This window comes from Hyaena hyaena, unplaced genomic scaffold, assembly GCF_003009895.1.
Source record: "Hyaena hyaena isolate Hyena2069 unplaced genomic scaffold, ASM300989v1 scaffold_128, whole genome shotgun sequence".
NCBI classification, from domain to species: Eukaryota; Metazoa; Chordata; class Mammalia; order Carnivora; family Hyaenidae; genus Hyaena; species Hyaena hyaena.
In genome coordinates this window covers 1,969,609-1,982,274 of record NW_024080760.1, presented here as the reverse complement: position 1 = coordinate 1,982,274, position 12,666 = coordinate 1,969,609, and the positions used below count along the sequence as shown (strand labels likewise).

Below are 12,666 nucleotides of genomic sequence, written 5' to 3'. Positions count from 1 at the left end.
TTAACCTTGAGTCCTCACAGTAGTACCCTTCCTCTTGTGTTCTTCCTGTATAGTGGTATCTGGCTCCTGGTGGTGAATGTTGGGGAGGGAGCCTGGCTGAGCATGTAACATTCCCTCTCCATGTGACCTCGTGCTTCTTAGTACCCCATCATTTAACCTGGGGACCCAGATGTTCTTTCCTCATTGCACAGATGAGCAGATGTATGCTAGAGTGGCATTTGCAAGTTTGGAAATTCTCAGAGAGGTTCTGGGGCTGTTTCCTTGAGCACATCAAGGACCTATACACCTAGGTAGATATGATTTTATTTCCACTTAGCTGCATATAGTAGTAGAATCTAAAGTCATGAGGAAGTTTTTAAGCCTCAATGAGGGATTTATTGCCTAAATGTAGTGGTTAAGACCACCAGCTTCGGAGCTGACATACCTGGCTCCATAATTAGCCAAGTGTTTGACCTTGGGCAGCTCGTTTAAGCTCTCTGAGCACTTTGTCCACATGTAAACTGGGGATGATACTAACTCCTTCCTCCTCATGAGATTTTGTGAAGATGAGCTGAGTAGGATGGTGTCTGCTACATGGTGACAGTACTTGTCTAAAGAACCTCAGTGCCTAGAAACTCAGTGGCCTTCCAGGGTAGATGATTTTAATGTAGCTTCATTGGAAGCTACCCAAATGTTCCTACTTATGACTTCTTGGCATCCCGTTTTGGTTTTCTCTTCATCTGGTAAGCTGCATTTGGGACATGACATCCTTATTTCACATGGTTTTAGTCATAACCAATTTGTGGTGTAAAAAATCACAGAATTTGTCAAAGCTCAGGTTATAGTCCCCATATAATTAGAAATAGAGGTCATAGCATGCAGTGATTTGCACCAGCCCCTGGCGTGGGGCTTTGCCCCGAGCACCTGCATAACCAGTGCCTGTCTCTCAGAGAGGCCATGCACTCAGGGTAGGTTTTCACATGGGAAACATCTGGCATATTTACAATTAGAAACCTTTAAAGGAAATTGAGTCTGTTTTGTGCCTTCTGTGCTCACCCTGATCACGTGTTTGGTTGTGTGCCTGTGTGCTAGTCTCACTCCAGCCTCTCATGCTTGCTTGAAACGTAAGTGGTTTTGTTAAAAAAAAGGTTTGTCTTTTTTTATTCAGCAAGACAATGACTACTTCAGTTGGTTCTATTTAATCATTTATATTAACAATTTAGTGCATTAAGGTGAGTAGTCATTATCTTCAACAGGTTGGGAAGAGAATGCTTTTATTGAAAGTTTTGTGTTTCCATGTAGAATAAATATAAAGAAAACTACCAGAACCACATGAGAGGCCACTATGAAGGAGTTGGTATGGACAGACGGACGCTCCATGCTATGAAGGTTGGAAGCCTGGCAAGCAATGTGAGTCCTAGTTTGAAGGGCCTGTAGTTCTGGGGACCTGTTGGGCTGCAGGGAGGTGAAACATGAAGATTACAGCCAATTCTTTGTCAACTTCCATTTGTAAAAGTCAGTATTCTATTGTGTAAAGTAAACATTAACCAATACAACCAAAGCTAGGTTGACAATTTTCAAAAACTTCAATTTGTTTATCTCAGCTTTCTCTGGCCCAAAGAGTTCTTCAATCTGTTATGATGGATCTAGGGTGAGAAAAATGTTCAGTTTCTTTCTCTGGCCCAAAGAGTTCTTCAATCTGTTATGATGGATCTAGGGTGAGAAAAATGTTCAGTTTCTTAGAGATAGAAATGGCTGAGCATAATTCTTATTTGAAATCCCTCACATTTCCATTGTGGTTGTGATTTATTTGGAGTTGGTTGGTTGGCTGATTAGTTCATTCATTTATTCAATGGTAGTGATCATTGAAGACCTCCTGTGGGCAAGTGTTGGTCAAGGTGGTGGGATAACAGAAGAGATCAGATATCATTGTGTGTAATTTGTTAATCTCTCTTTGGCTTTGTCAGTTCAGTTGACAGGTTTGCAAATGTCAAGTTGTCAATCTTGGAGGTACAGGGCACTTAAAAGAAACTGATTTCATTATTAAAACATACAAATGTCAAATTCCCTCTGCTTGAGAATGTCAAATTAGGCCTATAGAAAAAAAATTTTTAAATCTTGACTTTTCGTTTATTTTCTGGGGGTTTAGCCAAGAAGCTCTTTCATCATATACCCATGTGCCACTGTTTCCCTTTGTGAGGGGTTCCATAATTAATAAGAAAGATAAAACAAAAATGTGCTACAGATGGAAGTTCACTAATTTTGGATTAATTAAGAAGAATTCAAATTAATTAAAGGCAAAGTGTGAACATAACTTAATTTTCCTTGGAGGTGGTGAAACTGAATTAATTTTATTTCCAGTTACTTTCTAGAAATGTCCCGTGTCATTCAAACAAGGTCAAAAGAAAGTGGGGACTAATTTCTTTTTTTTGGTTGTTGTTGTTTTTCCTTTGTGTTTCAGATCGCCTACAAAGCAGATTATAAGCATGATGTTGTCGACTACAACTACCCAGCCACTCTTACTCCTTCCTATCAAACCACAGTGAAACTGGTTCCCTTGAAAGATGTAAGTCCTCCTCCAGTAGTACCTTCTGCTTTATTGCTTGTCCCTTCCTCCTATAGAGTGATTCTTAAGTACTGAGATGGAAAGAGACAAGATACAACAGTTTGTAACAGATGGAGGGACTGAGAAGGGGAACTTTTCCACTAGGAAGCGCATGCATGCATGTTGGGCAACTCGTAGATTCTTCGTGTAAGGTGGGGGCAATCCTGGTTCCATCTCGAAAATAACCTGCTATTCAGTTTCTCCTTTTAGAATGTGGTAGAATATGTCTGCGGTTGGGCACATTGAAAGTAATCATTCCTTTGCAATGAGGAGCTTTTTTTTTCTTTTAACTTAAAGTTTTGGAGTATGGTATGTTGAAGGACTGCAGGAAGTAAAATAAAATGGCTAAAAGGTGAGAGGGAGTGGTAATGTTGGCTTCCTTTTCTCTCAGGAGCACTTGGGAAAGTGGATGTATTTCTTAATTATTATAACGGTGATTTTATTTATGTATAGTTTGGCTTGTCCCAATGAAATAAGTATAGTTAATTGTATTTACTGTTTTCTAAGTGTTAGAATTTTACCGTATATGCTCATTACAGGAAATTTAGGAAATACAGAAAAGTACAAAGAGAAAGATTGAAATCTTCTGCTATCTTAAGAAGTAATTAAGGTGGTTTAGAACTGAGTTCATATCATAGTTATTTGCCAGTGATGATTATCTCTGACCAAATGATAATTTAGCAAATAATTCAACATATATTTACTGAATGCCCAGTGCTATGTTCCTTCACATTCCCTTGGGATCGGCACGAGTCCAGTAGTTGACTTGGGTTTTGCTCTTGGTACATAGGTCTTCAAATCACTCTCCTTTTTGCTCAGAGTGGGAGCCCTGTCAGGTTCTCGTGTTTAACTCGGTTTATAGGACAACAAAGGACAATCATTGGCAAAGGATAGGTTAGTGAATAAAATGGGCTTTTCAAATGTATATAGTAAAGCAAAGAATGGGAAGTCAAGGAATATAAAGGTCCTAAGCTTTGCTTCTCCTTTTCCCAGGAAGTTTGGTTGGGTTGACTTTCTCACTTCACCTTGATGAAACCCAACATTACACTTCTTTTTTTAAACACTTTATTTATTTTTTGTTTACTTTATTTATTTATTTATTTATTTTTAAATAGTTTATTGTCAAGTTGGTTTCCATATAACACCCAGTGCTCATCCCCACAAGTGCCCTCCTCCATGCCCATCACCCCCCTTCCCCTCCCCCCCACCCCCATCAGCCATCAGTTTGTTCTTGGCATTCAAGAGTCTCTCATGGTTTGCCTCCCTCCCTCTCCCCCACTATTTTTCCCCTTCTTCTCCCCCATGGTCCTCCGTTAAGTTCCTCCTAATCCTTCTATATGTGCAAACATGATATCTTTCCTTTTCTGCCTGACTTATTTTGCTCAGCATAACACCCTCAAGTTCCATCCATGTTGCTACACATGGCCAGATTTCATTCTTTCTCATTGCCATGTTGTATTCCATTGCATAGATAAACCACATCTTCTTGATCCATCCGTTGATGGACACTTAGACTCTTTCCACGTTTTGGCTATTGTTCAGAGGGTTACTATGAACATTGGGGTACATGTGCCCCTATGCATCAGCACTCCTGTATCCCAACCCAACATTACACTTGACCACCTAAGCTACTTCCTTTCTTTTTTTGGCTGCATGCATTACCTGGGAAACTTGAGGACCAAGAGCACCTCATTAAAATATGAGTGTGTGCTAGGTCCGTAGAACTACCATCAGTCATGCCTGAGAACACAGTCATGAGGAGAGGGATTCCTACCACTTTGTACTGCCATCATAACAGGACTTGCTATGACATGTTTCTGTGTAAGGCTGCAGATCAAACTATGCACCTGAAATACAGCCTGCTCAGCTGCACAAGTCTGATAGAAGAAACAAACCAGACTGGATTAGAAACATTAGTTAGAAGCAGGGGGAGATTCTGAAGCCCAAGAACCGGATCCAGGTTACAGAGATGTTTAGTTTGATCACACAGTGTTTAAAAATAATAGGACCAACATATAGAGATTTTGAGAGTTCACATAAAAGTTCTTATTTTCATCTATTCTGGAAAAATCTAAAAATTTTTGGAATGGCCACCCTAGTTCCTGCGTGGTAGCAACTGGCTGGGACTGACAGCTGCTTTATGTTATCTTATTCTCCTTTACCTTCCCTTCCTGGCTCCCGTGTGAATTTGAATTCACCACCCCAGAATGTAGAGACTTAAATATAGGAAATATTGGGGGAAGGAAGCTTGGGGAAGGAAGTTTGGGGGATCCTTTGCAAGAGCATTGGATGGTGGCTCTGAAGGTGGTCAGATAGCTATGAAATGCAAAAAACAAGCATAGGTCTTTAATTAGAGAGCATTTCCATCAGATGGATTTTTATCAACACTAATAGCATTAAAATGAGATTCCATCCCCAGCAAAGAGCTCCTTCAGAAAGTAGATTGAAGCAATGGCCAACCATCTGTGATGTTGCAGGGATGTGATTAATCTTGGAGACTGTTAATTATGTCCCGCAGAGGAGAGTAATTGTGCTCTGCAACATACTTAATGCAGAATTATTGGGAAGGAATATGCCTTTTCTTAAAAAAAAATACAGTTTTCATGACATTTTATCATGCATAATTCTGAACTCAAATAGACTCTTTATTATGAGATGATAATTTCTCCTCTGAGTTAATGCACTGGGAAGCCACTGTACTCTAATCTCATTAATGGTTGACATTGAAATGACTTTATATATCCTACTTTTCCTATGTACCTCATATCCACAACTCGGAATGTGCAAAAACTTCTCTCCCTGGACCATTAACGGAAAAGCACAAAGCAATGCAGTTCTTTATCTCCAAATCCAACAAAATACCCCGTGGCTCAGTGTCAGGAAAGCTCAATTTTCCTAGATCCTGTTCTAGGAGTTAATTTGTTAAGTTATTTGTTCATACCCAGAATATATTTGCCTGTCTAAACAATGGTAGCTTTGGCTACGGGGGATCCCTGATTCATCTGTTAAAAAAAAAAAAGAGTAATAGCTCCAAGCACCCTAGCTTTGGCAAACCAGGCTTACAGTGAGAGCCACTTTGGGCCCAAGGGTGACCTTGGGCAAATTAGTTCTCTGGGACTCAGTTTTCTCATTGTAAGGTGAGGATAATAAGAGTGTCTGCCCCCAGGGTGGTTGGATTAAATGCATCAATGTGCGTGAAGCACTTGAAATAGTACTAAGTACATAGTACGTGCTATTCTTAAGCCATGATTGTTATTAGCCCATGTTGGGACAGGCAAGAATAGAGTGAGTACAAGGAAGAGATGAATACAATGGCCCTTCGGTCTATTTCACTTGAGTCACTGGGCTTTAAAAATATTGAACTATTTGTCAGCCTTTAAACATGGCAAGGCTTGACATAACAAAATGGATTTCTGGTTTCTTTGGAACAACTGGAAGACCTGATCACTCTGGGCCCCCACACTATTGCACCATAACTGTTTCCTGGAGCTGAGTAGCAGCTGCCGGCCTTTGCCACAGTCCCCACCACTCCTTATTGTTTCCCCAACGATGAGGCCAAACCCTTAGCCCCTACTAGCACTTCACCTGTACCCAGCTAGTGGTCTGTCCGGCTGTCACAGAGTCTGTGACCTTTGGGCTGTAAAATCTCCCTGAGGTGAGCTGTCACCTATGAAGGCAGCAATAGGAAGTAGCAGGCGGCAGATAGAATGAGAGGCATCAGACTCTAGACAGGCAGCAAGTGGGAGGAGAGTGCAGTGGTGGCCACAGGTGTGAGCCCCTTGCGGAGGGCAGAGCCAGTGGCCAGAGGAGTATGGCCAAAGACAGCAGGTGGAGGTCTGGGCAGGGATGCCAGCAGAGAGTGAAGACGCAGCAAAGGGGTGTGACGTTCTTAGGCATGACCTAGGCCTAAAGAAGCTGCCACACTGCATGGGAGACAGGGTGGGGTCCTGGGCTCCAGGAAGTACAACGGAGGCATGAAGACTGGGCGTAAGGTGTTCAGTGATGTGGTTGCTGTGAACAAAGCCAGGGTGTAGCTGACGGGAGGGCCCAGACAGGAGTCTGGAGGCAGAGGGGCTCAGGTGTCCCAAGCCACCAGATCAGTTTGGGGTCCCAGACACAAAGACCCCCCTGAGATATCTGTGGCCAGGGCTGCAACAAGTTTGCTCCCTCTGTGCAGAGTAGTCTTCTGTGACTATTTGTTGAAGGAATGCATGAATGAACAAATGAGTGAATGACATGGGACCACGCAGGCAGAAGGGAAGAAGGCCAGGTTCATGTTAGAGGTACGTTAAGCATTCCCTCCTTTACAGGGACTGAGGGCCAGCCTTGGTTAAATTGTGGAACAGGCCATTTGCCATCCACCACCTCAGCTCATCTGCATCCCAGCTCCCCTTCCACACGTGCCAGGCTCTGGGCCCTCACCCAGCTCCCATCCGGCCCCCCCCCCCCCCCCCCCCCCCCCCCCCCCCCCCCCCCGGCCATCAGGCCACAGACACGTGTTTCTTTACCTCTCTGCTCAATTCGCATTCTCTCAACAGTGGATCCGAGGCATGTGTGGAGGCAAATAAGGTGATTGGATCAATGTCTTCTCATGGGCAAATGGCTGCTAATCCTTGAGTCTCTGAAGGGCAAATTGTATTTTCCAGAGAGAAAACCCAGGAGCCTCTGGGGTCTTGAAATGGTGGGAAACCTGGAAGTCAGTGCACTAGGCGGTGCTGGAGGTTTATCTTACCTCCTCTTCTGAACCCACCCACCCTTCTTTCATGAACACACCAAGCTTTTGGCCATTTTCTCAGGGACTCTGACAGGGTGGAAGTGAGGGCCAGGCAGGGGCTGGTGTCCAGGGTGAAGACATGTGAAGACTGCCCTCACCCAGAGCCACTGATGCTCCCTTGCCTCCCACGTAGACATCCCTCTGGCGTCAATTGGACTTTCTGTCCCTCTTGCATTTTTCTTTCCCTTTTTAAAAAAACTCTTTTTTCTTGACGCATAAAACATATATAGAAAAGTACATTAAGCATAGATAGGAGGCTTGAATTATGACACAGTGACCTTGTGCATGTGTTTCCATTGGGAATGCACCTAGGAATAGAATTGTTGAGGCCTAGGGTGTGTGTGTGTGTGTGTGTGTGTGTGTGTGTGTGCGCGCGCGCGCCAACGTGCCATATTGGTTCCCAAAGTGGCTGTGCCAACCCACCCTTCCGCCAGCTGTGTTATGAGAGGTTCCTCAGCTCCACATCCATGCCAGCCCTTGGTATAGTCAGTGGTTTCAGTGTTCACTCTTCAGGCAAACCCGGAGGGGTGCCTAATTGCAGTTTTAATATGCATTTCTCTGATTCATAACAATAATAATGTGCATGAGCACCTTTATCTGTGCTCACTGGCTCACTCTGCACCTATTCAAGTCATTCACCCCTCAGTGTATTGTGGTTTTTATCTGTGGGCTTGGAGTCTGTTGGTTTCCACTTGGAATCTTTGATCCTTTTTATAGTCATCACAGAACCACAGCTCCGCTGAGCTTTTCGGCAGGGAACTCCTAAGGAAATCTTAGAGAAAAGTGCTTTTTGTTTGTTTGTTTTAACCAGGTCAACTATAGGCAAAGCATCGACAAGTTGAAGTACAGCTCTGTGACCAACACCCCTCAGATTGTTCAAGCCAAAGTCAATGCCCAGCAACTGAGTCACGTAAGTCACCTGCCCTTGCCCGGCCAGGTGGGGAGACTCACAATCGCTTTGTGACCTCTGGATATCTGGCTCCCAAAGGATTTGGCTTTCATTAGTGGCCACCTGTGTCCTGTGACAACCATGAAATGACCCCTCCCCCCTCAATTTAAACTTTTTATTATGGGAAATTCCAGACATATTTAAATACAGAAAGGATACTGTAATGAATCCCTGTGTATCCATCACTCAGCTTCAACCACTGTCAACTCATGGCCAGTCTTGCTTTATCTATATGCCCGTCCGCTCCCTGTGCTTGTGTTATTTTGAAGAAAAAGACCAAAGATTGTGTAATTTAATCTATCAATACTTGAGCATAAATCTCTAAAAGATAAAAAAAAATGTCTAAACATACTTATACAATTTTAATATATCACACCAAAAAACTCATAGTAATTCTTAATACCACCAGTGTCTTTTTAGCATTCAACATTCTGATGATCTCATAAAGTTACCATTTTGTTTTGCAGCTCATTTGACACGGGATCCAAATGAGGCCCATGCTTGTGAATGGCTGATAGCTCTTTAAGATTCTTTTCATCTTTAAGTTTTCCCGTTTTTCTCTTTTCTTTTTTTGCAAATTATTTATTGAAGCAACTGGACTGTTTATCCCATTATGTTTCCCACAGTCTGAGCTTTGCTCACTGGATCCCTGTGTGGACTTACATGTTTCTCTGGTCTCCAAATGTCCCATAAAATAGTAGCTAGATTTATAGGTTGGATCAGGTTCAGGTTCAGGTTCAGTTTGGGGCCAGGGATGCTTCTCAGATGATGCTCTATTTTTCCACTGGCAATCACCTGATATCTGGTTGACCCTTTTTTGTGTGTGACTTAAGATGGCTTTTTTCCCCAATGTGAGCAGCCATTTGATAGTTCCTTCCTGAGTATCTACTCTGCATATAGCAAGATGTTCAGCAGTGTAGCACATTAAAAAATAAAAATAAAGTTCTGTATCCACAGTGCTTCAAAGGAGAGAGAGTTGGTGAAATAACCACAGGAAAATCTCTTATAAACTCACAACCCTGAGTGGGCCTTTGAGTTGTTTTACTTTTCATTTGACCTCTTTAATCAGCTAATTTAAAACACTCATAAACTTGCAGGCTTCCTTGTCAAATGCCTTTTCCAGAAACTCCTTGTTGGCTGTTGGGTCTGAGGGGAAAGGGAAAAAGGGAGCCTGGCCTCAAAAATTCACCTTCTGTCTGTATAAAAACCTTGCATTTACCCCGTGGGTTGATGTTAAATCCAACAGGTGAATTATCGTGCCGACTATGAGAAAAATAAATTGAATTACACGCTGCCACAGGACGTACCTCAGCTGGTGAAGGCCAAAACCAATGCTGAACTGTTTAGTGAGGTGAGCAAGCGGTGGAGGTGAGAATGTGGGAGGGGTTGTGTAACTTCTGTGAGGATGAGGGCGCTGGTCCCACCAAGCAGGCACTGTTCTGTTCGATGAGAGACGTTCATCAGAGGCGCCCAGCACATTATTGTCTTGAATTTTGTCGTCTCATGGCCCATGGAAGTTCACTGGGGATAAACTGATCATAGAAATGTAATTCTCATTATCCGAGCATGTGTGCAGCATGTGCTCAAACACACACACACACACACAGTATTGTCATCATTCATCATCCTCGTCCTGGTGACTTCTGACTGGTGCTTTGCTGTGAGAAAATTTAAGTTTTGAGATCAGTATTTTAAAACTTATTTGATTTTATTAATTTATTTTTTCTAACTTTTTAAAATTTATTATTGAGAGACAGAGCATGTCCATGGGAGGGGCAGAGAGAGAGGGAGACACAGAATCTGAAGCAGGCTCCAGGCTGTGAGCTGTCAGCACAGATTCCAATGCAAGGCTCGAACCCACAGACTGTGAGATCATGACCTGAGCTGAAGTTGGACACTTAACTGACTAAGCCATCCAGGCGCCCCATGTTTTGAGATCAGTCTTAATCGCCAAATTCTTCCTGGAGTCACAAGGGGTTTGTGGTTAGGCATCTCATTCTAGATGCGGGCCGGAGAAGGAAAAAAGGAGCTAGCATTTATTGAATGCCTGCTCTGTGCTGCACACTGAGATAGGCAACTTATATATGGAATTATTCAATTATCATACCCCCAAGGACCCATTTATTGCAGGGACACAGTGGCATGGGCTTTGGTATGAGAATCCCCCAGGTCAGATGCTGGCACTGCTGTTTTTAAGCTGTGTAACCTTTGTGAGGTCACTGCTATCTCTGAGCTTCATAGGCCCAATGCAAAGTAGGTACAGTTGATGAGTAGAAAGCACTTAGGAAAGGCCAATAAACTGAAGGTTTACCAGCTTGGGATCTGTTTTCACGTTCTATATCCATTTATCCCCACAGTAGCCCTGAGACAGATAATAGGAGATTTTTTTTTTCCCTAATGGCAAAGTAAGGCTGAAAGAGCTCATATGCTTTCCCCAAGGTCTCATGATCAGGAAACAACAGAGCCAGGATGGACACATGGCACTTCTCTTTGTCCTGGCCCATGCCCTCTGCCCTGCATGGCCCCACAGCTCAGAAATCAGCAAACCGTGTCAATAACTGATGTTACCATTTTGACAATCATAGGCAAGATTCTGGTCTGCAGGCAGATGAAGAAACTGGCTTTGTGGTTGGCGTCATTGTTTAAACGACTTTTTAACTTTTGGCAGGAATATGGATCGTGACTCCTATTCACCTGTGTTTCTGTTCGCCAGGTGAAGTACAGAGAAGGCTGGGAGAAGGCCAAGGGGAAAGGCTTTGAGATGAAGCTGGATGCTATGTCTCTGCTGGCCGCCAGAACCGCCGGAGAACTTGCTAGCAATGTAGGTTTTCTCTCATTAACTCAGAAATGCATAAGAAATGCTTCCAGTAAAATGCCAGTGTTCCTGCGGGAAAAAATAATGACTGCTAACGTTGTAAACAGCGTGCCTCTTTAATCTTCTTCTGGGTTCGTGAACGATGGGGAGGTTGTTTTCAGAACTGTTCCTCTTGCCTTGTGAATACCAGAGCCTCTTCGATGGCAAAGTTTCTTTTCCCCTCACAGTAGACTTTTTTTCTTTCTCTCAAGATTAAATATAAAGAAGAATATGAAAAATCAAAAGGCAAAGTCATGGGAACTACGGACTCCAGGCTTCTGCACTCTCTGCAGGTTGCCAAGATGAGCAGTGAGGTAAACTCTTTTCCGTCCACAACACTTGACTCAGACTTGTGCTACTTTAAAAGTCCTTCCAGGGCCTACTTCACCTGGGACCGCTACCTTTTAATTGACTTCCATCTACAGCTTCTTTCCTGGTTTGCATGAGAAGTTTGTTTGCCTTTTTTATTTAGCCAGAGTATTCTGTTCTTTTAAAATAGACGCACTTGGGTGGCTCCGTCAGTTAAGCATCCGACTTCAGCTCAGGTCACGATCTCATAGTTCATGGGTTCGAGCCCCTCGTTGGGCCCTGTGCTGACAGCTCAGAGCCTGGAGCCTGCTTCAGATTCTGTGTCAATCTCTCTCTCTGCCCCTTCCCCAGCTTCTGCTCTGTCTCTTTCTCTCAAAAATAAACATTAAAAAAATTAAAAACAAAATAGATGAGAGGTGTGGCCCCTAATGGTGACTGCTTTCTACTGCTCAAGGTACAAAGGGTCTGGCCACAGTTATTTGTTCCACAGATATTTACCAAGCAACTACTATGGGCAAGATCCTGTGTAAGACACCTGGGCTATAAGAATGAACAACACATAATAGGTTCCTCCCCAGTGGAGCTTCATTATATGGGGAGAGTTAGACACCAAGCACCCTGTCTATTGTGGGAATAGACAACTGGGTCATCTATACTCCAACCAATCAAAAGGATACTGCTTGTAAACGACTGCAATGGCTGGGGATTAACCTTGGTGAATGTCACTTACCAAAGTCCTTGGGGAAGGGGAATTCTGCTACAAGGGACACACTTGGTTTCAGATCAGGTCTTCCCTGACAATGCTGAGCCAGCCAAAAAAGACACATGAGCATTGAGTTTCTGCCTTACAATTGCTCCTTCAAGTTATGCACTTGCATGATGCCACCAGATATAATTCCCTGATGAGTCATTAAGGAACCATGGTTTAAATAGAACAAGAGACTTGGCATCTGGCTTGCCATTTTGGATGTGCCTGTAGAACAAGTCCTGTGCAGTGCATAGTCATGAAATCTGCAGAGACATTGAGAATTTGGCTTCAGTTTAGACAGAGAACAGAATGATACTTCTTATTTTCCGTTGGGGCAGTTGGGGCTGAAAGGATGGTGTCTTGCCCAGAGTTGTGTAGTAGTCAGTGGTAAAGGGAGAGGGGTAGAGAATTAGATCCTAGAACTCTAACTTATTGGAACCATACTGAT

The 12,666-nt window shown here is 43.2% G+C and overlaps 1 protein-coding gene across 3 annotated transcripts in view; it reads left to right on the top strand.

Moving 5' to 3' along the window:
* LOC120235359 (nebulin related anchoring protein) overlaps window positions 1-12,666 on the top strand; it is a 70,953-nt gene that overhangs the window by 18,385 nt on the left and 39,902 nt on the right. For all 3 annotated transcript variants that reach the window (XM_039237656.1, XM_039237657.1, XM_039237655.1), the window contains 6 exons: window positions 1,282-1,389; window positions 2,441-2,545; window positions 8,170-8,268; window positions 9,554-9,658; window positions 11,021-11,128; window positions 11,374-11,475. In XM_039237656.1, coding sequence (XP_039093587.1) covers window positions 1,282-1,389; window positions 2,441-2,545; window positions 8,170-8,268; window positions 9,554-9,658; window positions 11,021-11,128; window positions 11,374-11,475 — 627 coding nt within the window. The remainder of the gene's footprint in view (window positions 1-1,281; window positions 1,390-2,440; window positions 2,546-8,169; window positions 8,269-9,553; window positions 9,659-11,020; window positions 11,129-11,373; window positions 11,476-12,666) is intronic.